Genomic DNA, 25,842 nt, shown 5'->3' on the forward strand with positions numbered 1-25,842 from the left:
TGTATATAGCCTATCTGTATACTATAGGTTTTAAATTAAAAAAATCCTTTAGAAATAGGCTAATTCTCCATTAGCAGATTTTTCTTTTCATTCACAAATTCTTGATAAGAAAATTCTTGAAAATAACTTGATTTATAACCATTTCCTACCTTTACACACATCTGTTATGTTGGACACAGACAAGCTTTTAGGACCTCCTCCTCTCTCTGCAAATGGGCTGTTTAGATTTTCACACTGTATCGATCTCAAAGTGAGATGCTTGCTCACCCAGACACTTCTTCGGATCGTTGGGTCAAGTCGAGTGTGATAAAACATTTACCCGAGCCAGCGGAAACGTAATATCCAAACTAATACGCTCTTTCAAGAAAGGAGGTTTGTGTCTCCCTCTTTTGGCTAAAGCGTATAGAAATCGTCATACAAAAAGGAAGACCGTGATGATGGAAAACAGAGCAGTTTTTTTTTTACAGAATTGCCTCCAAGTGGTGCTCGCTGCAGAGCCATTTGAGGAGAGGTGAGCTCCAGAGAGGGGGAGAATGAGCTGTCGCACCTCCTCCTGTAAGCTGTTTTAATGCGTACACCAACCCCACCCCTAACCCTACCCCCAGTGACATCACTCGTAGAAGAAGTGCAAAAAAGGTGGAGCTCAAGCTTAAGCTCCCCCTCTCTGGAGCTCACCTCTCCTCAAATGGCTCTGCAGCGAGCACCCTCTCGAATTGCTCACCAACTGAGTCGCTTCACGCTAAATAAATTTGTATGCTTAGAAGTAAAAGATACAAACTATAAGTTAAATATTCATAGAAATAGTTTCAGTAATGCAGTGCAATTATAAATTAACATGTCCACAGTGCAATTATAAATTAACATGTCCACAGTCTATGATGTGGCCAAGCCTACCTCAATCTACCAGCTGTTTAGTCGTTTGTCCGACGAGTTTCTGTGTAAACTCTGCAGAAACTGCGTGCTTAAGAGTGACATCAGCGTTATTCTTCCTCTTTCTAACAGCTTCTGAAAACGTCAAGAGATCAAAGTTGACCAGCTAAAAGCGCCAGCACGCTGTTTCTTCCTCATTTCAAACTTTGCCTCTGAGTGTTGCTTCTCAGTGTAGTTTGTGTATGTTTAATCTTAACATTGTCTCAGAAATTAATCACAATCTAGCCTATGTTTTGGCACTATTTTTAAAGAGACACTTCTGAGGACTAACTTGTTGCAAGATGGCTTTATTATTTTGCGATTCTTTCTGGGTAAGTTCTTCTTTATAATTTTCTCACGGAGTAAAAAAGTGTTAGTTCCTGTATTTTTCGTCTAGTTTAATGGGTTTAATAAGTTAGTCGTTACGTTTAAAAACATTAAGCCGCATTCAAGACGTTGTTGCTGACACTTTATCCCACTGTTCATGGTTCCCTAAATCTTTCGTTTTTAGACCTCATGAAATATAAATAAATTCAGCAGAGACTTCATGAAGTAGCCTTTGCTAGCACCAAGATATAGACCATTTTTTGCTTTTAAAACGGCTTTAATTCTTTTGAAGCATATATTCATGATGCTGAAAGCATGATATTGACATGAGCATCACATATTTGCTGCACATCCATGATATGAATCTCCTGTTCCAGCACATCCCACAGATGCTCTATTAGATTGAGTACAGGGAAGAGAGGATTTGAGATTTGTGACAGTGTGTTATAGCCTGCTGGAAGTATTCATCACAAAATGAGTACAGTGCTCTTGTTTGCTCCCAAGGTCTGTTCTCTACTTCTGTCTATTGGTGGTGTTTTGGTTCTTTACCTGCAGTTCATTCTGCTGTGGCGACCCTTAATATATCAAGGACTAAGGAAAATTAAGGAAAGATTCATTACCAGTGTCTCTTCTTGCTTGCTTGGAGTTGCTGATCTGCGGATCTGAATTAAGCTTCTATACTAACATTTGTATTAAATTGAAATAAATCTGCACCCGCCTCACCTGATATGCTGATTTTCAAAAAGTGAACTGCTGTTTTGGCTTTTTATCCTCTTCATGTACAGTATGTTAAACTGCTTTGACAATCTACATTGTAAAGTGCTACTTGTTTTGCTCATCAAGCGATGGACATGGTCAGCAGCATTACTCAATTTGATTAGCAGATGTGAACTGTAGCCCCAATTTCCTGTTTTTAGCTAACAGGTCTGAAACATGGTGTGGTCTTTTGCTGCTATATATGATTTTGTGTTAAAGTTTAGCATGTTGTGTGCTCAGAGAGGCTCTTTTGCAGACCATAGCTGTTGTTTGAGTTGCTGTTGTCTTTCTGTCAGCTTCAATCATTCTCCTCTGACCTCAGCAAGGCACATAACTGCCATTTAATGGATGTTAGCTAAATTTGTACAATTCTCTGTAAGCTCTAGGGATTCTTATGTGTCTGAAACTAAGAGAACATTATTGGTTTCTAAAATACTCTGACAAGAATGTCTCGAACCAACAATTACAGTATGCCACTTTCAGAGTCAATTAAATCACTAGTTCTTCCTCATTCTGATGCTCGATTAAAATTTCTGCAGAATTTCTTGACCATGTCGATGTCTTTTCAGGGAACTGACTTCACTGACCAGTCAGGTTATGAGGCGATATTGCAAAGGCTACAAGATGGCCGACACATGTGCAAAGATGTAGAAGAACTGCTGAAAATGAGGTATGGAATTATTATTTACTGTAGAAATGTGTCTCTGCAAATGTCAGTGTGTCACATCTGCCTGCTTTTCTAGAGCACTAGCGGAGGAGAAGTACGGACGTGATCTGGTGGCAATTGCTCGAAAGGCAGAAGGCCAAACTGAGATCGGGTGAGATGGTTTATGAAGGGCATGCAAACATATACGAGCTCAAACACGCAAATATTCCTCCATCTTCAAATAACATGACCAGCGTTGGAAAAAGTTACATCTAAAAGACATGTATATCAAACTTAAGTTCATTTTTAAAAGTAATGTGGAGCAACACGGTGACTCAGTAGTTAGCACTGTCTCATCACAGCAACAATGTCGTTGGTTTGAGTCCCGGCTGGGCCAGTTGGCTTTATATTTTTGCATTTTATTTTATCCCGGCTGGGCTTGGGATTACAATATATTACTTGTAGAAGTAACATTTCCCAACATTGGTTTATTTAAATTTGTTATTTATTAAACACCCTGACCATGACTGCCCTTTATTCAAGTAAATCCAAGTGTTAAAATATAAAAGTGTCTCATCTTTTTTTTTCAGAACTCTGAAGGCGTCATTTGACAAGTTTAAAGAGGGTATGTGGGGTGATGCACTTCCTTTTGCCTCCTGCCTAAAACATGCTGGAATGCTCAGTCTGAGTTGTGTTGTTTTCTAGAGATCGAGAAGACAGGAAACCTGCACATCCAACTATCTGAAAGGATAAAGGAGGAAGTTCTGAAAATAGAGGTTTTTCGAGAACACCAGAGGGAACAGAGAAAAAAGGTAGAAGATAAAATCGTACTCGCACTGCACAATGCTCATAGCTGTGCTTATTCAAGTGCCACAAGTCAAAGAGGGGGAGAACGATTATGTTTTTGAGCACATAAAATGGCAATCCATTGTAAATGGCATGAAAAGTAGTGTAATAATAAATCAAAACAATAACTAAGATGAAGACTAATGCCTAATTCTTTTCCTGATTAGCTTGAAGAGATTATTGAAAAACTTCAGAAGCCGAAAATGGTGTTGCATAAAAAGACCATGGAGGTAAGAACAGTAAGCAGTATTAAAATGACCATCTAGTATTTCCAGCCATAAATAACCATAGATTTCCTCTTTCAGATATGTTTGTGATTAGTTGCTCAGGGTGTACCTGTGATATCACATGACTCTCAGGGTCCACTCAAATTCAGTATCTGCCAAAAGAGGAAGCTAGGAGAAACTGAAAGAAGAAACAGTCCCCCCTAGCCATGCAGTGAATGTAATAGCAGAATGCATTTTCAACTTGAGCTCTTTTCACACTTAACTAAATAAATGTTTAGTTAGTTTCAGCTTTTCTAATTTGCCACCATGCAGCAAATGCACAGGCGTTGAGAGAGAATAAGAATAGGTTTTTGGTTTGTAGGTCTGCACGCTCTCTCTGGATATAATAAGACTTGAACTTCCTGTGCTGTACAACCACACAAACACCACAGATCATGAGATGCATTTTTGACACATTCATGTAATGAGCACTGTAGTATTCCCCCACTCCCTGCTCACTTTCATCTTGCACTTTTACTTACTTTGAATATGTTCTCTTTAATATGTCCAACAGTCAAAACGATTATATGAGCAGAGATGTAAAGAGGCTGATGAATCTGAACAAGCACTGGGAAAGAAGACAAATGTGAACACCTCCACTCATCGCCAGTCAGAAAAAGTGAGGAAATTTGTTTATAAATTTTTTACATTTGCTATAACTTATTATCTAATAAATAAATACGCTAAATTGTTCTTTTAAAATGGCTATTTTAATTTTGGAACTTACCGTTGTGGAAATTTACCTGTGGCAGGTTTGTGGTCACAATAGGGGCCAAAAATGAGGATTAAAGCAACGCAAACTTGTTTCAGTTTGACAGGCATCATTTCACATAGCATTAAAAAACTACTACCATCAGACAGTACACACTTTCATTTCCTTACAACACAGTCTTTATGTCCATTTTTTTATTAGTGTTTTGCATTTATGTTTCACTGCATGTGTGTTAGACCTTGGTATATATGCAAAGTCTTGATTTTATTCAGTTCTGATTCACAAGCTCTCCCCTTTTTAAATAAAATGAAAGTTTTGACTTGATTTGTTTAATTGACTTTAGATTTAATACAGTCAATTGTCGATTATGGTTTTACCCATATTTAAATTGGTCCTCTGCTTTTGACTTATCCAAGAGTACACATTCATGAGTGAGAAGTAAGAGCACGCTCAGACACACATTTACATTTACATTTACATTTAGTCATTTAGCAGACGCTTTTATCCAAAGCGACTTACAAATGAGGACAAGGAAGCAATTTACACAACCAAGAGCAACAATGAATAAGTGCTATAAGCAAGTTTCAGGTCTGTAAAGTCTAAGAAGGGAAGTATTAGTAGTATTAGTATTTTTTTTTTATTTTTTTTTGTACAATTAGTGTGATATTCAGAGAGGCAATTACAGATTAGGAAGTGTAGTGGAGACTAAATAGTTGAGTTTTTAGTCGTTTCTTGAAAGTAGCGAGTGACTCTGCTGTTCTGATGCAGATAGGGAGTTCATTCCACCAACTGGGCAGATTGAGCAAGAGCGTTCGCGAAAGTGATTTCTTCCCCCTTTGGGATGGAACCACGAGGCGACGTTCATTCACAGAACGCAAGTTTCTGGAGGGCACATAGATCTGCAGAAGCGAGAGCAGATAAGAAGGAGCAAGGCCAGAAGTCACTTTGTAGGCAAACATCAGAGCTTTGAATTTGATGCGAGCAGCAACTGGCAGCCAGTGCAAACGGAGTAGCAGCGGAGTGACATGTGCTCGTTTAGGTTCATTGAAGACCACTCGTGCTGCTGCATTCTGGAGCAGTTGAAGAGGCTTGATAGAGTTAGCTGGAAGCCCAGCTAGTAGAGAGTTACAGTAATCCAGTTTGGAGAGAACAAGAGCTTGAACAAGGAGTTGAGCTGCATGTTCAGATAAGAAGGGTCGGATCTTTCTGATGTTATAGAGTGTGAATCTGCACGATCGAGCAGTTCTAGAGATGTGGTCAGAGAAGTTTAGTTGGTCATCAATCGTTACTCCAAGGCTTTTCACCATTTTGGATGCAGTAATGGATGCCCCGTCCATCTGGATTGAAAAGTTATGGTGTAGAGTCGAGTTGGCAGAAACTACAAGCATTTCCGTTTTTGCGAGGTTCAGCTGAAGATGATGATCTTTCATCCAGTGTGAAATATCCAACAGGCAGGCTGAAATGCGAGCTGGAACCGAGGGATCATCAGGATGAAAAAACACACACCTGGAGCAGTGGGCAGCTATTGTATTTAGCATCCAGGGAGGTGTCTTGCGGTTGTTTTTAGAAGGGATATAGCTGCGGCTGGAAGTTAATGAGAATTATTTATATTATTTAATAAATTACACATTAATTAGTATTTTATTAATGTCTACCTCTGCCCTGATCCTAAACCCAACCCTCACAGTTATGTAAAAAAAAAAGTAATTACCCATAAGTTATATTTTATTAACATCTACTCCCACACCGACCCTCATGGTAATGTAAAAATAATAATTATTGTTGTACATCAGTGTCACAAAAATTATGCTTTATTGATGCGAGTATCCACAGCTGTATCTCATCTATGTTTCATCATGTCTTGCCCAACACTGTAAAAAATACAGGGTTCCACACATTTCATTAATGTTGTCCCAACACAAATTAATTAGGTTAACTTAACAATTTAAATAAATTTATGTGGATTGAACATAAAAAATTAAGCTGTCTCATCGAAATCTCAAGATTTAAAAAAAAAAAAAAAATATATATATATATATATATATATATATATATATATATATATATATATATATATATAAATTATTTTTTTTTTGAGTGAAAGATACTTCACTTGGGTATTGAAGATGCGAAAGATTACAGTCTGTTCAACCCCTCCACCTTCTGTTCATGCCGGTCCAACTCCCTAATCATTAGGCCACAACTGCACCAGTGAAAAGTAATTAAGAGCTCTATTAACTCCTTTTATTACATGAAAACAGACCCCGCCTCTAATTTTAAATGCACTCAATTCATAGTCAGAATATTGACCTTATTCTGCAATGTGGAAGTAAGCTCTTTCTGCTATTTTTTCAGAACTTCTGATTAGTTTGACTGTGAGGGAAATGACTAGGAACAACAAACGTCAGTAAATGGTCAAACTACTTGCTCTACAAACAGTTGTGTTTATGACAGTACATAAAAAGAAAAAGAAAATTCCAGCTTTCAACATCAAGCGACATGGGCTGTGTTTTACAGAAATGAATGAGACCTGAAGCTAATAAGATTTAAATGGTTGTAATGATTTAATGGTTGTTATAGAATAAAGCAAATATCTTATTGGAAAAATAAACTGATTATTTTTGAGAATCAATATAAAATCTACCACATTTAAAAATAAATATATTTATAAAGTTATCCTAAAATATTTTTAATATGTATAAAATGTTTTTTACACTACTGTTCAAATTTGTCAGGTTGAAATCCTGAGTATTTATGAGTCTGTCTTGTATTACAGGTGATGAACAGAGCCCGGTTATGCAGACAAGCAGCCAACCTTGCAGGTTTGTGCTAAGTCAAAATAATCAATCAGTCAATCAATCATTGTGTCCACATGTTAGTTAACACTACTGCTCAAAAATTGTGTTCTGTTAGTATTTTTTAAGTCTCGTAAATTCATTTGATTGAAATACAGTTTAGTGTTCAGCTTAAAGTGCAACAGTCAATTAATTTATTCATTCATTTTCCTTTGGCTTAGTCTCTTGTTTATCAGGGTCAGAATGAACCACCAACTATTTCAGCATATGTTTTACACAGCGGCTGCCCCTCCAGCAGCAACCCAGTACTGAGACCCATAAACACACATATCTACACACACTCATACTTTGCAGCCAATTTAGTCAATAATATCCAGCTGCAGGCCCGCAGAACCACACATGTTTTAGGCACACACAATCTGGCACACACAATCTAGGCAAGCATATATGGTTACGACTGATGTTAATGTTATTAATGTTACTTTTTGATCATCGTCATCGATATATTTTGATATATATGGTTAAAAATATTGTACACAATAAACAATAATGTTTACTATATTTATTAGACGGGCGAATGGGGAGCGTTGTTTCCGATCGCCATTCAATATAATAGACTGAACAATTTTCTATCAGTCATCATAGCTGATCAGTCATTATTATTTGACAATAATTTGGCAGATACTTGTTTGCTGGCCTTGCTGAACGATCTAAATTGGACAGGTTTAATTTATATGATGTATTCATTTATAATAAAGGAAATAATAGCAAGTTAATATAGGCAATAATACATTTTAAATGTAATAAAAATCTTTTTACATGTAACAATTAAATAACACTATATTAATATTTTACTCAAGCGATTTAATAGTGTTTATTTGCTTAATTTTCTAATAACTTTTTAATTAATGATTTTCCACATTTAATAATGTAGTAATTTATAGTACGCTTTATATTGTTTTTAAACCAAAATTTAGCAATAGAAACTAATTAACTGTTAATAATTAATAAAAAATAATAAGTAAATATGTATGTTTATATATGCATATATGTATGTATATGTATGTATGTATGTATGTATGTATGTATGTATGTATGTATGTATGTATGTATGTATGTATGTATGTATATATAAAAAAAAATATATATATATACACACACACACACACACACACACACACACACACACACACACACACACATATATATATAACTAACAGCTGTGACAGTTTAGTAAAAGATAGTAGTTTATAATCAGTTAAGATAATTAGTTTATAACTATATATATATTGTTTAAATGATAACTACAGTAGGCTAATTAATTTTAATGTGACATATATTATTGTTTGCTTTTTATATTTTACAAAAAAAGTGATTTTAACCAAGTATAATTATTAAGGTCCTGAATTTGTTTATTACACTTAATCCTACAATTAGACGGTTTATTATGTTTTCTTTGTGTATGTGGACACATGAATAAAGTCATAAGTGTCTTTAACCAATTATTTTTATTTACATAATTTGAATTCAGAAACTGCAGAGATTTTAAAATGATTGTTACGATATAATAATCATAATGACTGAAATGGGAAACCATATTTGTGAAATTCAATAGGTGGTGATAATGCTAAGGAGTTAGTTAGTGTGCTAGATTGTGTGTGCCTAAAACGTGTGTGGTTCTGCGGTTCTGCAGCTGGATATATCTCAATTTAGTTGATTCTGTCTACCTATAGCGTATGTCTTGGGCTGTGGGGGAAACCAGAGCACCCGGAAGACACCCATGCCAACAAGGGGAGAACATGCCAACTGCACACAGTAATTCCAACCAACCCAGCCTGGACTCGAACCAGCAACCTTCTTGCTGTGAGACGCCAGTGCTAACTACTGAGCCACTGTGACAGTAACTTGTTCGGTAGCCAATCAACAAAACAATAATTTCGTAATGGGGTTAATTTTGACCTTAAAATGGTTTTAAAGTATAGAAAAACTGATTATTCAGGCCAAACTAAAAGAAATAAGACTTTTTCCAGAAGAAATAAAACATTAGGAAACACTGTGTAAATATATTTGCTATGTTAAATATCTGTTAAACTTTGGAAACATTTGAAAAGGAAAGCACATTTCACAGAAGTAATAATAATTTTCCCTTCAATAGTGAATAGTAATGTTTAAATTGCAAATTTGATCAGTTCAGTTTAGTCAAAATTGTACTGACTCCAGAAGAACTTGCATAAAGTTGTGATTGACGTGAAAGCTCTAAATTAATCTGGACCTTTCCAAGCTCAGTAAGTGAAGCAGTATTGCATTCTGACTTTCATTTCTTTTATTTGCTGGTTCAGAAAAGCAGTACAGATGGAATGTTGATCAACTAGGGAAAACCTGCCAGGACTGGGAGAGCACATACCGGAGCGCATGTGAGGTAAAACATAAAAATAACATGTATAAAACTTGCATAGACTGCTGAAAGGTAATGTGAGCACAGCAGAATAGCTACATGCAGAAATAATCATGGTTAATAATAAGCATGACCATGTTTCATAGACATGTGATTACCAGTCATAGCACTGTGCTGTAGAAGTGGAACATTTTTATTGGTGTACTACACTGATTTAGATGAGTCAATAAATGTCATAGCCAAAAATAAAAAAGAGGAAACAACTTAGTTTTCAACATATTTTAACAGGAAGCGTCATAACACATTTTACACAAGGAACAAAACCTTTTATATTGTCGTTGTATCATAGGTGTTCCAGCAGCAGGAGTCTGAGCGCATTAATATCTTGCGCTGTGTGCTATGGGAGCATTGCAATCTGCTGTCCAAGCAGTGTGTCCAGGATGATGATGTAAATATTCTGCTTTGTCCATCTTCATGTACTGTTAATAAGAGCCCAGGCAAATATTGTTCACATATGGCTATTGTTTTGTAGTGTTATGAGGAGGTAAGGAAGATTCTAGAGCAGTGTGACATCGTTGCTGACAACAATAACTTCATTAAGATGAAAAAGACTAGCAGTCATCCCCCAGGTAAAGTCATCATCCTTATCAAAATCATCATGATTTAATACGGTTATATTTTTATCAACTGACATGAAAAGTATGTGATGTTGTTAAATAGAGAGTTTATTTAGCTGTAAATATACCATTTACATTAAAAGAAGTCGGTGGCTACTGGCACTTTTATAGTTAAATAAAACTATGGGTGATTCAAAAAGTGCATGTACTGTACATGTTGTGTCTTCAAGATAAACCTATTATTTTTATAATTCAGAAACCTTTAAAGAATAGTTTTGAATACAAACACAATTTACATCAAGTTATCTCTAAAAGTAATGCTCGTATGTGTATTATGTGAAAAATATGAACTTAAAGGGCCCTATCATACACCTGGCGCAATGTGGCGCAAGGCGCGGCGCAATAGTCTTTTGCTACTTTAAGCTTGGCGCAAGGGTCATTTTGAGGTGTTGGGCCACACTGTTTAAATAGCAAATGCATTTGCGCTCAAATGTGCGCCCATAGGCATTCTGGTCTAAAAAAGCAGCCGTGTTTTGGCGTGTTGCTATTTTGAGAAACTGTAAATAGTCTGATCTTTAGACCAGAACAAAGTCGGTCTATTGTCTGGTGCGCCTGGCTTACACACTACACACAAGATGTAGAGCAGTACGCAAATATCTTTACATATGAAAAAGATATAATATCTTAAAGATATATATATAATAAGGATATATATAGGATATAAATACAAATGATTAAAATATTACAAAACATATTGTTTTCTAGCCTACATGAATTTAAAAACCACTGCCTTCATACTTTCTTCATCTCGGGAAGCTTTTTCAGTTCATTCAATTTGCTTTTGTATAATGTTATTATTATTAGCAGTATTATTTATTATATCCATATTTATATATATTTTTTTATTAAAAACAAGCTTAGATGTGTCCACCTGTCAGGTTTTAGACCATATGGGGCATAGCAGGTGTATTTGGAAATAACTCAGGTTTTTGACCACACTTTGTTTTTATTAATCATTTATTCGTTTGCTAGAAATTAGAACTGAATTTAGAAATAGTTTTGAAACAAATCTTTGCGCTTAACAAACAAAATTAATTATTTATAGGCTAATTGATGTCTGTGCGGTAAGGTTTCCCTATCCAATAGAGCAAAAGCGAAAGTCAACTTACTTTACGTCATGTTAATAGCATTGCCCTTATGGCGCGACGCAGCTAGCTCTTAAAGGTAATGGGAGATGAGACTCTAATTGGTTTATTCTCAAAACACACCTATAACTCATTAAGAAAATAAACTCAACCCTTTTAGACCATGCGCCATGGCGCAAACCGGATTTTCCCGTCCTTAAGTTAGCAAAAATGCGTTCTGACATGCCCTGAAAGCGTTTGCGCCCTGCGTTTTGCGCTTTGCGCATGGACCGTCAAAATAGAGCCCAAAGACTCCCACTATACATATTTTTATTGTTTCTGCCACTTGAACCATACATTAAGCTTCAGTTACCTTGAACTAATTAAGTCCAAAATTCATTCTATAAATGTCATAACAGCTTAATTATTTTCCTTAACGTTTGTTTAAAAGTGCTTCATGTATTTACTGCTGAGGACACCGACCTGGACAGATTGTTGTGCATAGATTTAGTTTCTTGTAGTTTTTAAACATTTGTCCTTTTTATTAGTTAAAAGAAAGTTTATGTTGGAAAAAAAGTGTATACAAGTAGAGTTTGCTTGATTTTACACAATGTTTGAAATATTTTGTTAAGAATTAACATTATTAATTTATTATCGTATTATTAAATGTATTAAATTCTAATATTTTTATATAAATAAAATATTTTCCATCTGGGACATTTTAACAATTCCTTAGCATTTAACCCTTTAAAAATTTAAAATTGCATTCATAATGCTCTTAAAAATGTTTTACTTGGTGCAACATGCAGAAACCCTGCCCCAGTTCTTGAAAATAAAACTTGCAAATGGTTTGAAAATGAAAGTCAGATCTGTGACTCCTGATCTCACAAGGAAACGTAACTTTTTTACATTGTCAATTTAGTGGCTAATTCGTACAAGTTCAGTCGTCTAAAAATGTACGATTTTAAAAAGGTGGTGTGGCACCCAACCTTACCCCTAAACCCAACTGGCATTGGTGGATAAGCAAATTGTACTAAATTGTGGGAATGGGATCATATGAATTTATACAAATCAGCCACTAAATCAAAAAGCTACGACTTAACGTGAGATCGTGTTGGGTTTAAAGGACTGATAGGAAAAGCATATGACTTGCTCAAAGTGACTTTACTTCCACTGACATGGCATGTCATTTGCTCTTCTCTTATTAATTTGTGCAAAATGTTTTGGAATTAGGATACACTAATGATAGATTAATCATTTGGTGATATTTAAGTGAAATTGACTTTCGCTTTTTAAAAACAATAACTTGATGAATGGATAAAAATATTATTTCTAGACATGACTTGTTTGATCTTGAGCTAAAGCACAAGCGGTTGAAATTGTCAACTCTTATTGTCCACTACTTGTTAGTAGTTTACAAATTTGAACAATAATTAAACAACATTCATTCTTTCATTTTCTTTTTGGCTTAGTCCCTTTATTAATCCGGGGTTGCCACAGCTGAATTTATCCAGCACGTTTTTACGCAGCGGATGCCCTTTCAGCTGCACCCCATCTCTGTGAAATAATTAAACAACAATTAATAATAAATGTTTCAAATAATATCAAATGTTTCAAATAAAATCTAATTAATATCAAATGTTTCCTGTCACATTTAAGCATATTTTGCATTATTTTACTTTAATAGTGGATTCAGTTTACTATAAATTATACATTTATTACATATCATTTCAGATCAAGGAAAATGAATAGAAAATGCAACTAAAATGTTTGATATGCACATGAAATTGACCTGTAATTCTTGTCATATACAGGTCAAATAAAAAAATACTCATGGCCCTTAATAATACTTTGACGTTTTATGTAACTAAATGATCTGTCTGTGTCAGAAACTGAACATTATTTATTACATTAACTTTAATTCACAATCTCAGCAAACAGTCCTGAGTGCATTCATAAGCAGATTTTTGGAAAAAAAAAAAAACTATTATTCTACTACTATTATTCTCAAAGTGATATAATCTTTTTTTGCCGTGTGACTTGTATTTTATAAGCCACCAAGAACTACGGTTTCAGCTAAACATCTTAAATAACGTCCTACTTAATAAAAAGTCACTCACATTTTAGATGGCCTGAGGATGAGTAAATGAACAGGAAGCTCTCATTTTTGCGTGAACTGTCCCTTTAAGAACTTGTACATAAGTCCCTTTATCATTTCTCTTCAGCTCCTATTGAGTTTCAGTGTTACTCTGATGCGGACACTAATGGAGGAGTCAGGAGGATCGAAACCAACAGGTTAAATGTCTCAAGTACTTTAAATTATTAAAACTGGCATGTTTCATATCTAGAAATTTGATTGTGAAACTCTTCCATATTTTAACTTTCTACAGATTATCTGTCGTGCTCTCAGGGATGTCTTTCATTGGTTGGTATCAGATTGTAAACATCTTAAAGAGAAGCTTATATAAAAAATCGTTAAACAAAAGTAGCTTAATCTGCATTGTTTGGATCATCTTTACATTGCAGGGTTTCCTGAAGCAGGCAATAATTCTGGTGCAAAATACACACCTGACCAACAAAGGATAGGAGTGACTGAGGAAAAGTACATGGTGTTATATGAATTTAAAGCTCAGGTAAATACTTGGTTGTAATTCCTTATTTTATTTACTTATTTGTTTACTTATTTACTTAATTATGTAATAATTTACTTATTTACTTATTTACTTAATTATATACTTAATTATGTATTGCAAATTTAAAGAGTCTTTATTAGCCTTATTCTTTCACATACAAGCAGTCGCAGCCATTGTTCTAAACCTATCACAGAATCGAGATTACTTCATTGCAGAAAAGGGTCAATTAAATGATTTGTGAGCCTTACACTTTTATCAATGTTGAATCAAATTTTTGTTCATTAGTGTTGAATCAAATGAACTTTTCTAATAATCTCATATTACAGTAAATCAATCAAACTGACTCAAAATGTTAAATTAAACTTTGTGTTAAAAACATATTAACTTATTGAAATACACTTACCGGCCACTTTATTAGGTACACCTTACTAGTACCAGGTCGGCCCCCGTTTTGCCTTCAGAACTGCCTTAATCCTTTGTGGCATTGATTCAACAAGGTACTGGAAATATTCCTCAGAGATTCCACCACATCACAAAGGTGCTCTGTTGGATTGAGATCTGGTGACTGTATAAGCCATTTGAGTACAGTGAACTCATTGTCATGTTCAAGAAACAAGTCTGAGATGATTCACGCTTTATAACATGGCGCGTTATCCTGCTGGAAGTAGCCATTTAAAAGATGAGTACGCTGTGGTCATGAAGGGATAGACATGGTCAGCAACAAAACTCAGGTAGGCTGTCGTGTTAACACGATGCTCAGTTAGTACTAATAGACCCAATCTTTTTCCAATCTTCTATTGTCCAATTTGGGTGAACCTGTGCAAATTGTAGTCTCTGTTACCTGTTCTTATATGGTTGTGCGTGAAAATCCCAGTAGCTCAGCAGTTTCTGAAATACTCAAACCTGCCCATTTGGATACAGTCATTGGTCTGGCACCAACAATCATGCCATGTTCAAAGTCACTTAAATCACTTTTCTTCCCCATTCTGATGCTCGGTTTGAACTTCAGCAAGTGCATTGAGTTGCTGCCATGTGATTGGCTGATTAGAAATTTGCGTTTACAGGCAGTTGTACCTAATAAAATGGCCAGTGAGTGTAATGCTAAAGTAACAAAAACATTTGTTGTCATGACTTTGTGTCAAATGTTACATTTCACAGTGTATACACTGATAGATATATATTTGTTTTCTCTATAGGAAGATGATGAGTTGTCTATCAGTAAAGGACAAGTTGTGACAATAACAGAGAAAGGTGAGGATGGGTGGTGGAAAGCGTGGTGTAATGGAGTGTCCGGGCTGGTTCCTGGAACATACTTGACCAAAATGTCACCGAACAGTTCACGCCTTGCTGCTGCCCGTCCTGAACATAATCCTATCAAATAGAGTTTAGAAGTCTTCACACCAAGTCTTTCTAAATTCTAATAGAGGTTATAGAAATTATTAACTGTCCTGACAGCACTTTTTTAAGGTCATGTACACACTGCTGCTAATTTTGTTTGTCAGTTCACCTTTTAGTGCTAAGCTGTATTCTCTTCACACCAATAGTAATTTACTAATGTAAGTACAGCATTCAGTAATCACATTGGCTGCAGCTATAAGCAAGTTTCTAGAGTGACATGCGCTGTGAATCTAAATTATTAACAAGTACAGAATGTGAGTCTGCTCTGAAATAACAACGGTCAGCAGTGTTACGGTATGTTCACACCAAATATAAATATAACAAAACATATATTTGCGTCCTCACTGACTAGGCAACACAAAGACGCAAGTGTAGCACAGGATATCTGAGGTACTTTTATTTTTATTCTTCTGTTTACCAGCCTCGCTTGCAGAGTTTCTTGGTATTATACATCTTTAGTAAATTGCACAAGAGCTTTATAAATTTCAATAGATCCTGACTGGCTGTCAGTGTTTTATCTTTATTAAAAATATAAATACATACTGTTAAAGTCAGAATTATTTGCCCCCTTTGTTTTTTGTTTTCTTTTTATATATTTCCCAAATGATGTTGAACAGAGCAATGAAATGTTCACTGTATGTCTAATAATATTTTTTCTTCTGGAGAAAGTCTTATTTGTTTTGTTTTGGCTAGAATTAAAGCAGTTTTAAAATTTTTAAAAGCCATTTTAAGGACATTTTTTAGCCTCTTTAAGCTAATATTTTTTCGATAGTCTACAGAACAAACCATCATTATACAATAACTTGCCTAATTGCCATAACCTGCCTAGTTAACCTAATTAACCTAGTTAAGCCTTTAAATGTCACTTTAAGCTGTATAGAAGTGTCTTGAAAAATATCTAGTCAAATATTATCTACTGTCATCATGGCAAAGACTAAATAAATCAGATAATAGAGATGTGTTATTAAAACTGTTATGTTTAGAAATGTGTTGAAAAAAATCTTCTCTCCATTAAACAAAAATTGAGGAAAAAAATAAACAGTGAAGCTAATAATTCAGGGGGGCTGATAATTCTGACTTCAACTGCGAGTGTTCAGCATAAATGAGTGCACCTCTCACAGATCTCTCTTTAAAATCAGGATATTCGATAAGATGCTTTACAATTATATATTTGTGTACATCTAGATTAGTCAGGGCCAAAGCCAAACCTAAGACTGGTTTAACAAAATAACTCAATATCACTGTCACAAAAAGATCACAAATAAATAGTATGCCCAAATTATTCTTAGGGTAAAATATTAAAAATGTATATATATTTTTTTATCTATACAATATTATTACTAAAAGTGTTTGATGACCAATATTGTATTATTTAAGTTAGTTTAACAGTTTTGTTTAAATGCACCAAAGAGCAATTAACAATAACAGGTGAACTGGCAACCAAAAGTAGCTGCAGTGCTTACACAGCCAATGTGAAGTTGTGAAGTGTGTGTCTGTGTGTATGTATGTATATATATATATATATATATATATATATATATATATGTGTGTATGTGTGTATATATATATATATGTGTGTATATATATATATATATATATATATATATATATATATATATATATATATATATATATATATATATATATATATATATATATATATATATTTGTTTCTACTTTTATTTTTTTAAATTATATATATACACACACACTGTAAAATATGCTGGGTTCCACACAATTGATTTGTGTTGGGAAAACATGAAGGAATTAAATTAACATACACATTTAAGTGGATTCAAGACAAAACAATTAAGTTGTCCCAAAAATAATCAAGAATTATGATGTTTCAGCTCATTTTAAATAAGTAGTTTAAACAAATGTCATTTTTGAGTGTACTGTAAAATATGTATACATTTAGTATTATACACTTTGTAATATTATAATATATGTTACATTCAGTATTTTCACAATAAAAATACAAATACTGGGTTGAGCCTCTATGCAACTTTGTTGGTTGTGTTACCCACCTGCTGGTGAAATTATTATAGAATATAAATAACAGCCCTTTTCTTGTATGGGTAGACATTTGACTAATAAAAAGGGTTGGTGACCTCTAGTGGGGAAAGTGTCAAAATAGCTGAGAACGTAAAAAAGTAGATTTTAGTAAGGACAGCAGCTTATTAAATGCTTGATGTGAAAACTAAGATGTGAAGTATGAATGTATATACAGTTGAAATCAGAATTATTAGCCCCCTTTTGAATGTTTTTTTTCTTTTCTTTTTTAAATATTTCCCAAATTATGTTTATAAGAGCAAGCAAATATTCACAGTATGTCTGTTAAAATCTTTTGTTCTGGAGAAAGTCTTATTTGTTTTATTTTGGCTATAATAAAAGCAGTTTTTGTTTTTTTTAAACACTATTTTAAGGTCAAAATTATTAGCCCTTTAAGCTATATTTTTTTGATAGTCTACAGAAAACCATCGTCATACAATAACTTGCCTAATTACCCTAACCTGCCTAGCTAACCTAATTAACCTGGTTAAGCTTTTAAATGTCCCTTTATTCTCTAAAGAAATGTCTTAAATACAAGTACAAGGCAACAAAATGCAGTTTAGGTCTAACCAGCAGTGCAACAGCAGCAAGTGATGGATACAAGTATAAAGTGCAGTTATAGAAAAACTATAGTAATATTTACAGATGGATGTACTATGAACATTATAAACAGGTTGTATTAGCTATGAACAGATTTACAATAAATGAATATATGTACAGGTTGCTATTAATTATCAGAAGTGTGCAGATAGATAAACAAGATTACAAACGTATATGTACAGTGGTTGTGTACATAATTACAAATAGCCATGTGCAGTGGGTATGTACAGTTCAAATAAGTGAATCAGTGCAATGTAGTGCAATGAAAATGTGCAAATGTTAAACAGTGCAGTGATTGTGCGGAGTATAAGTTAGAGGAGAGAGGGGGGTGCATTGGTGGGGCAAAAGAGTCAGTGAGGGGAAGAGTTTCAGAGGGAGACAGCTCTGGGGAAAAAGTTGTTCCTCGGTCTGCTGGTTTTTGTCTGGGGGAGCCTGAAGCGCCTGCTGGAAGGCAGTTGTGAAAACAGTTTGTGAGCAGGGTGAGAGGTGTCCCTAAGAATACTGCGTGCTCGGTACAGACAGTGTTTCTTCTGGATGTCCTCAATGGCTGGCAGTGTGGTTCCTGTGAAGTGTTAGGGAAGTTTTCAGCACCCGCTAGCAGCTGATTCGCTCACAAGGTGATGTCATAGTTCCTCCACTCTATAAGCAGCAGTTATAATGGTGGATGTGAACTCCCTTGGTAAATAGTAAGGTCTACATTTAACCATTAGAAATTCCAGGTTAGCAGAGCAATGTCTCCCAACGATGACAGAGTTTGTGCACAAAGTTTGTTAATATAAATGCATAATCCTCTGCCTCTGGTCTTACCGAAGTCATCCGCCGTTCTGTCTGCTCAGAATGTGTGGTGCTCAGTTAGAGATACAGTGTTGTCTGGAATCCTGCTCTTTAGCCATGTTTCTGTGAAAATCAAGACATTACAGTTCCATAATCTTTTGCTGTGGTTAATGCGCTGTCAAATCTCATCCATTTTGTTCACCAGTGACCGTACAAGGCAAAGATATAATAAATCAGTTATTAGAAATGAGTATTAAAACTATTATGTTTAGAAATGTGTTGAAAAAAATCTTCTCACCATTAAACAGAAATTAAGGAAAAAATAAACAGGGGGGCTAATAATTCTGACTTTAACTGTATATGTATGTTTTCGTAAACAATATAAACAGTTTTACTGATGAAGCCTGTTTATAAAATACACTTTCAGAAGTCTTAAGAGGTCAGAGGTCTGAACTGACATAAGCGTTATCACAAGAAGAAATAAATGTAGAAATAATAGAAATAAACCAATGATATATATATATAAATAAAAAATAAAAGGCGACTTTATATGTTTTTATTAAACTCCATGATGGGTTAATCTTATGATGATGGATAAATGAATGAATGTAAAAAAAAATGTGTGACTATTAAAAACATTGCCTTAGATCATTTATTTAATCACATATTTATGTTTATTGGGGTGGTATGATGGCTCAGTGGTTAGCACTGTTGCCCAACAGCAAGAAGGTCACTAGTTCGAGTCCTGGCTGGGTCAGTTGGCATTTCTGTGTGGAGTTTGCATATTCCCGACATGTTAGTGTATGTTTTCTCCACCTGCTCTGGTTTCCCCTATACCAGGGGTGCTCAACCCTGTTCCTGGAGATCTACCTTCCTGCATAGTTCAGCTCCTACCCTGACCAAACACACCTGAATCAATTAACTAGGACCTGAACAGCACTTGATAATTACAGGCAGTTGTGTTTGTTGTGGGTTGCAACTGAAATCTGCAGGAAGGTAGATCTCCAGGAACAGGGTTAGCCACCCCTGCCCTATACAGTCCAAAGACTTGCTCAATAGGTGAATTGAATGAACTAAATTGGTCGTAGTGTGTGTGTGAATGGGTGTGTATGGATTTTCCACTATACTGGGTTGTGGCTGAAAGGGCATATGCTGGAATATTTGGCGGTTCATTCCGCTGTGGTGGCTTCTGAAATAAGCTGAAGAAAAATTAATCATTTATTTTTATTTGTATATGCTTTAAACTGAACAGACATAAAGGGCCCTATCATACACCCGGCGCAGTGTGGCGCAAGGCGTGACGCAGTAGTCTTTTGGTAGTTTAAGCTTGGCGCAAGAGTCGTTTTGAGGTGTTGCGCTACGCTGTTTAAATAGCAAATGCATTAGCGCTCATTTTTGCTTCCCTAGGCGTTCTGGTCTAAAAAGGAAGGCGTTCTGAGGCGGACTGCTGGCGCGTTGCTATTTTGAGAAACTATAATAGATTTTTTATTAGACCAAAACTAACCCGGTCTAAACTTCAGCCAGAGTTTATATTTGCGCTTAACAAACAAAAGTATTTATTTATAGACTAATTGATGTCTGTGCGTAAAGGTTTCCCTTTCCAAGAGCGAAATTGAAAGTGATCCATTATCTCTCATTCTCGCAGTAGATACTGTTTAACAGTTTTCTGTTAAAAAACTGTTAACTGTTTGCTTGTGAAATGCTCATTTTTTCCACTTAGACTTACTTTGCGTCCTATAAATAGTGAATGCGCTCTTGGCGCGACGCAGCTGGGTCTTAAAGGGAATGGGAGATGAGACTCTAGTTGGTTTATTCTTAAAACACACCTATAACTCATTAAGAAAATAAACTCAACCCTTTTAGCCCATGCGCCGAATCGCAAGGCAGATTTCCCGTCCTTAAATTGGCAAAAACGCGTCCTGACACGCCCTAAAAGCTTTTGCGCCCTGCGATTTGTGCTTTGCGCATGGACCGTCAAAATAGAGCCCAAACAGTTTGATGCCTATGGAACCTTTTCACACTTTTTTTTATGGTGTAAAAGGTTCTTTAGGTCAGGGCCAGGGGTGTTCAAACTTTGTCCCGGAGGACCCGTGTCTTGCCTAGTTTTGCTCCAGCTTCCTTCAAAACACCTGCTTGGAAGTTTTTGTATACCTAAAATGAGCTTTATTAGCTGGTTGAGGTGTGTTTAATTGGGGTTGTAACTAAAATATGCAGAACACAGGCCCTCTAGGACCGAGTTTGGGCACCCCTGCTTTAGATCATCTAAATGGTTCTTTTTAGTGCTTTCCACTGAAAGGTCATTTTGGGAAACTCTTTTTTGAAACATTTATCAGCATGCTAGAGATGCAAATCTCATAAGTACAATAGACATGCAAACATTGATACAGTTCATTTGATAGTAAAATATCTGACATTGTGAATCCTAAATGCTTTACCCCTTGATATCTTTCCAGCTCTTTTTAGTTTTGATGCGGCAGATAATGATTTCTTAATCCTGAGGCTTAATCCTGAGTGTTTAAACTATCAAAAAGACACTAGAATGCTATTTAAATTTAGCATATACTGTATATCAAAATACAGAGCATGCAAATCCTTTGGGTTTTCTCGCAGGCTGGCTTTCACTAGCAGTTGATTCTTTTTAAAACAGTATACTTTGGCATTGGATGACTTAAGTGCACTGCCTTTCATTATAGCTTCATAAAACTGTTTAAAGTTTTTTAAACGGTTTTTGTTTAAGGAGAACATTTGGTCAAACTTTTATTTAATGTACAATTAATGCTAAAAAAAAACACATTTAGCTCAATAAATTATTAATTTGCTGCTTATTAATAGAAGGTAGTTGTTTGGTTTAGGTATGAGGTAGGATTAGGGATGTAAAATAAGAACTTAAGTGCTAATAAACAGTTAATATCTTGACAACAGGTAATAAACCAGTAGCAATTGTTACTTAACTTGTGGTTAACGAAAATTTGTTTTGTTTGTCAGCTTTTGTAAGATAAATATTATTTGTCTTCTTATTATTATTCTGATAATTACTATTGTTATGATATTGCTATTTTGGCGTTTCTGTGTGAAGTTTGCATGTTCTCCCTGTGTTTGGTTGGGTTTCCTTTTGGTGCTCCGGGTTAACCCCACAAGTCCAAAGACATGCGCTGTAGATGATTTGGGTAGGCTAAATTGTCCGTAGCTATGTGTGTGAATGGGTGTGTATGGATGTTCCCCAGTGATGGCTTGCAGCTGGAAGAGCATCAGTTGCGTAAAATATATGCTGGATAAGTTGGCGGTTCATTCTGCTGTGGCGACCTCAGATTAATAAAGGGACTAAGACAAAAAGAAAATGAATGAATCAAGGAGTTGTTTTCTGCAGTGAAAGGTTTAGGAGATGAGGTCAGACATTTTCCATTTGTCCCTATATTTTTACATGTGTTTTGCATACGTTTGGATTTTGGAGTGTTTTTGTTTTTTATAAGATAATCTTTGCATGTGACCTTTAAATTGCAGCTGAAATTACATGCGGGTTTTATCAAGTGTCAATGTAATCACTTTGTTAAATATCTACTATAGCAAGTGCATTTGTTTACACTTTGTATAGTCACAAAGTAACCATTTATTTATTCATTCATTTTCTTGTCGGCTTAGTCCCTTTATTAATCTGGGGTCACCACAACGGAATGAACCACCAGTTTATCCAGCACATTTTTACGCAGCGGATGCCCTTCCAGCTGCAACCCATCTCTGGGAAACATCCACAAACACTCATTCACTCACACTCATACACTACGGACAATTTAGCCTACCCAATTCACCTGTACCGCATGTCTTTGGACAGTGGGGGAAACCGGTGCACCAGAACATGCAAACTCCACACAGAAACGCCAACTAAGCCAAGGATCGAACAAGCGACCCAGCAACCTTCTTGCTGTTAGGCTACACACAAGTAACCAAAAGTAACCAATGAAGTATTTAGTAATACTTATGAACCAACATGTACTTACTATACAGTTAAGGTTATGCTGAGGGTTAGGTTCAAGGTTAGTTGTTTGTAATTATATTAACAAGGACATCATAGAATAAAGTGTAACTGGTCATTTTATTAAATGATAAACCCTTGTGCTCTCTTATGAAAAATACATTTTATCTTTGGGTGAGCTTTCCATTAAAAGTGTTGTGTAAGCCCATCTTAAAAATGTTATGTTATCGGCAATAGTGTGGACAGTGTGGATCTTTCCCAACCCTAAACTGTTACCTTAATGTTTTGTCAACTAAAGGCAAAAATGCTACAAATACAAAACAGTGATCTTTTGTCTTTTTGTTTGATCATCATAACAATCTCCCTTCAGTGTTTGTGATATTTAGATCTCAAAGTGAATATTTGCATTCACTGGTGACTAACAAATCAGAAATTTACATTTATATAGTTTTATTCAGTGTGTCTGAAGGAGCGCATTCACAGACTGGTATTCCACAAATGAAAATGAAGATCCTCTGGGTTGCTCTTTTCCTGTCAGCTCACTCTGAGCTGACTTTAACTCTTCTAATCAGGACGCATGTTTTTATTAATACCGCCCTGTCCTGGAGCGATGCTCAAAGCTTTTGCAGAGAGAATCATTATGACCTATCCACCTTAGACAGCCAAGAGGAAGTTGACAGGTTCAAAGCCGATGGAAAAAACCACATGAGTACCGAAAGCTGGGTCGGTCTGAGCAAACCTTCTGCTACAGGAGAGTGGGTCTGGAGCGACGGAAGTCAAGAATCTTTTTTAACCTGGAAATCCGGCCAACCAAATGATCCAGACACTGACTTTTGTGCCAAGAGTACAAATGGTGAACTGTTTGACTTCAATTGTAATCAAAAGTACCCATTTTTCTGCTACTACTGGATGCCTCCGTTGATCCTGGTAATGGAGCTAAAGAGCTGGGAAGAGGCGTTTCAATACTGCAGGACTAAACACAACGGCTTGGCCTGTTTGCCAACCCGTTTACATCTCTTACAAGTCCAAAACCACACTGAAGCCTCTGACGCCCCCAGCGTGTGGACGGGTCTGCGCTTTCTGGCAGGTTCCTGGTTCTGGGTGAACGGGGAGGCGCTGGGTACTCTGGTCTCGCTGCAAGCATGTCCTGCTAACGCCCTTTACTGTGGATCCCGAAACCTGGGAGCTAAAAGTTGGGAAAACAGAAACTGCATAGACAAGCTTAACTTTGTGTGTTATTGAAGAGCAAGGTAAGTAGCGCATAATGCATTTGTGTTTCTGTCAGTACATTGCTCGCATCTACTCTAAAATGAATGCTGTCAATTAAATTCAAATGTATATTTAAAGAGAGTTTTAGCAATTGTTTTATTATTTTATAGCAATCCTTAATAACATATGATTTAAAAGAGGTGTATTTTGCTCTGCATTTATTTGTTTGAAAATATCATACAAACAGTTTTATAATTATTTTTATTTCAGTTTTAAATTAAGGTTTTGTGTGAACAAATTTTATTTTTGTATTTTTTTATTTAATTTAGTTATTCCAGTGATTCAAAGCAGCCATCCACAAAATTGAACATAATAACCATTATTAAAAAACTTGATGTTAATTGAAAACAACAGAGCAACAAATCAGCATTTTAATAATGATTTCTATAGGATTATGTCACACTAAAAACTGGAGTAATGATGCTGTAAATACAGCTTTGAATAGCAGGAATAAATCATATATTTTAGATTTACTTTAAATTATAGCTTTTTTTATAGTGTTTTTGATCGAATACAATATTTGGTGAGTAGTAAAGACTTATGGTTACCAAATGTTTGACTGGTAGAATGTTTAAGTCTGTGTATGTTCATACTTATACACACTGCTATTGTTGATGTTTATGGAAACTTGCTTAATAATGCACAATTTTGTTTTCTTTTTCAGAGGCGTTGAGAAGAGCACCAAATAAAGAAAGAAATCAAAAAAATTTAAATTTTGAAATACACTTGTTTATCTTTTTAAAGTAATTTGGATAACAAAATGCCTGCCATTTATGATGACATTGATTCACAGTAGTTTTAAAGCTATGTTAATAAACAACTAGTTTAACATTGTAAAACTATTTTGTTTAGGAGGTAAACAACATTTCTGTTTACCTTGTGCACCCCTTTTTATCAGTTAGTGTCAGTAAAAAAATCTCCATGTGCTGTGAAAAAACTGTAGACCCCTATTAGTGTTCATATGAATGTCTTCAACTGAATAAATAATGAAAAGAATCTTGAGTCATGCCATTTTCAGTTATTTTTTTATTTGACCCAATACATACGTTAAAGTAGGTACTTTAATAGTCATTGTTACACTTCCGCTAAGAGAAATGAAAAGGTGAATTAATCAAATATTGTATAAATACCTGTACATTTCATGTGTTGATAACTGTATGAGCATCTTCATGCTACACTGAACACTGTGAGCACTGTATGAGAGTTGTTATTAATGACCTTTTACATGTTTCTGACCTATCTGATAAAGTAAAATGTAACAGTCAGGTTCCAGAAGTAAACGCTCCATTCATTTTCTCCATAGGGAATATTTAAAAAAAACATTTTAAAACAATTCCAACAATGAGAAAGCAGTAGTGTGTAAAGCACACCAACTAAAATCTTTAGCTCTTACCACTGCCATGAAGCTCTTTCAGTATTTGTACATACTGTATGGATATTTTGTAATAAAATTTAAATATATTGTTTCTATAGATACAACGGGTAACTTAAACTGAACAGTTTAATATGAGTTCATAATTTTTAATTTGAGGATTTATAATGTGCAATAGCTTCATGAGTTCCTCATTTAAATGTTTATCCTACATTTGCCTCCTTGCTTCAAATTAAAGTTTGCAGTGTTATCATTCTTCTTGACGTGTAGCTAAAATTTCTTCAGGGCCCATGACACTTTAACAAAAAGATCCCTTGGAAAAAAAATGACTGGGGGAAATTTGTTCTGGAAGCAGCACTGTTAAAAAGGTGGGTAAAAACG

At 35.2% G+C, this 25,842-nt stretch overlaps 1 protein-coding gene across 5 annotated transcripts; it reads left to right on the plus strand.

Moving 5' to 3' along the window:
• The first annotated feature begins 252 nt into the window (after positions 1 to 252).
• Positions 253 to 25,093, plus strand: pstpip1b (proline-serine-threonine phosphatase interacting protein 1b). 5 transcript variants are annotated; one of them, XR_012382514.1, is made up of 17 exons: positions 881 to 1,241; positions 2,562 to 2,662; positions 2,736 to 2,810; positions 3,229 to 3,263; positions 3,344 to 3,450; positions 3,652 to 3,714; positions 4,265 to 4,369; positions 7,239 to 7,284; positions 9,597 to 9,676; positions 10,002 to 10,100; positions 10,185 to 10,281; positions 13,619 to 13,688; positions 13,784 to 13,818; positions 13,920 to 14,026; positions 15,223 to 15,277; positions 23,479 to 24,612; positions 24,754 to 25,093. XR_012382514.1 is itself a non-coding variant. In XM_073907116.1 (17 exons), exons 1-16 carry the CDS (start codon positions 1,212 to 1,214, stop codon positions 24,060 to 24,062), a joined length of 1,689 nt encoding a protein of 562 aa, XP_073763217.1. In that variant the 5' UTR covers positions 881 to 1,211; the 3' UTR covers positions 24,063 to 24,070; positions 24,754 to 25,093.
• Positions 25,094 to 25,842: the final 749 nt, after the last annotated feature.

The sequence above is a fragment of the Danio rerio genome, chromosome 7 (genome assembly GCF_049306965.1).
Source record: "Danio rerio strain Tuebingen ecotype United States chromosome 7, GRCz12tu, whole genome shotgun sequence".
Classification (NCBI taxonomy): domain Eukaryota; kingdom Metazoa; phylum Chordata; class Actinopteri; order Cypriniformes; family Danionidae; genus Danio; species Danio rerio.

Coding starts and splice junctions, on each gene's coding strand:
- pstpip1b (XM_073907116.1), top strand. CDS start 1,212: ATGGCTTTATTATTTTGCGATTCTTTCTGG. Junction 3,715..4,264: donor TGCATAAAAAGACCATGGAG/GTAAGAACAGTA, acceptor TATGTCCAACAG/TCAAAACGATTATATGAGCA. Junction 10,282..13,618: donor GACTAGCAGTCATCCCCCAG/GTAAAGTCATCA, acceptor ATTTCTCTTCAG/CTCCTATTGAGTTTCAGTGT.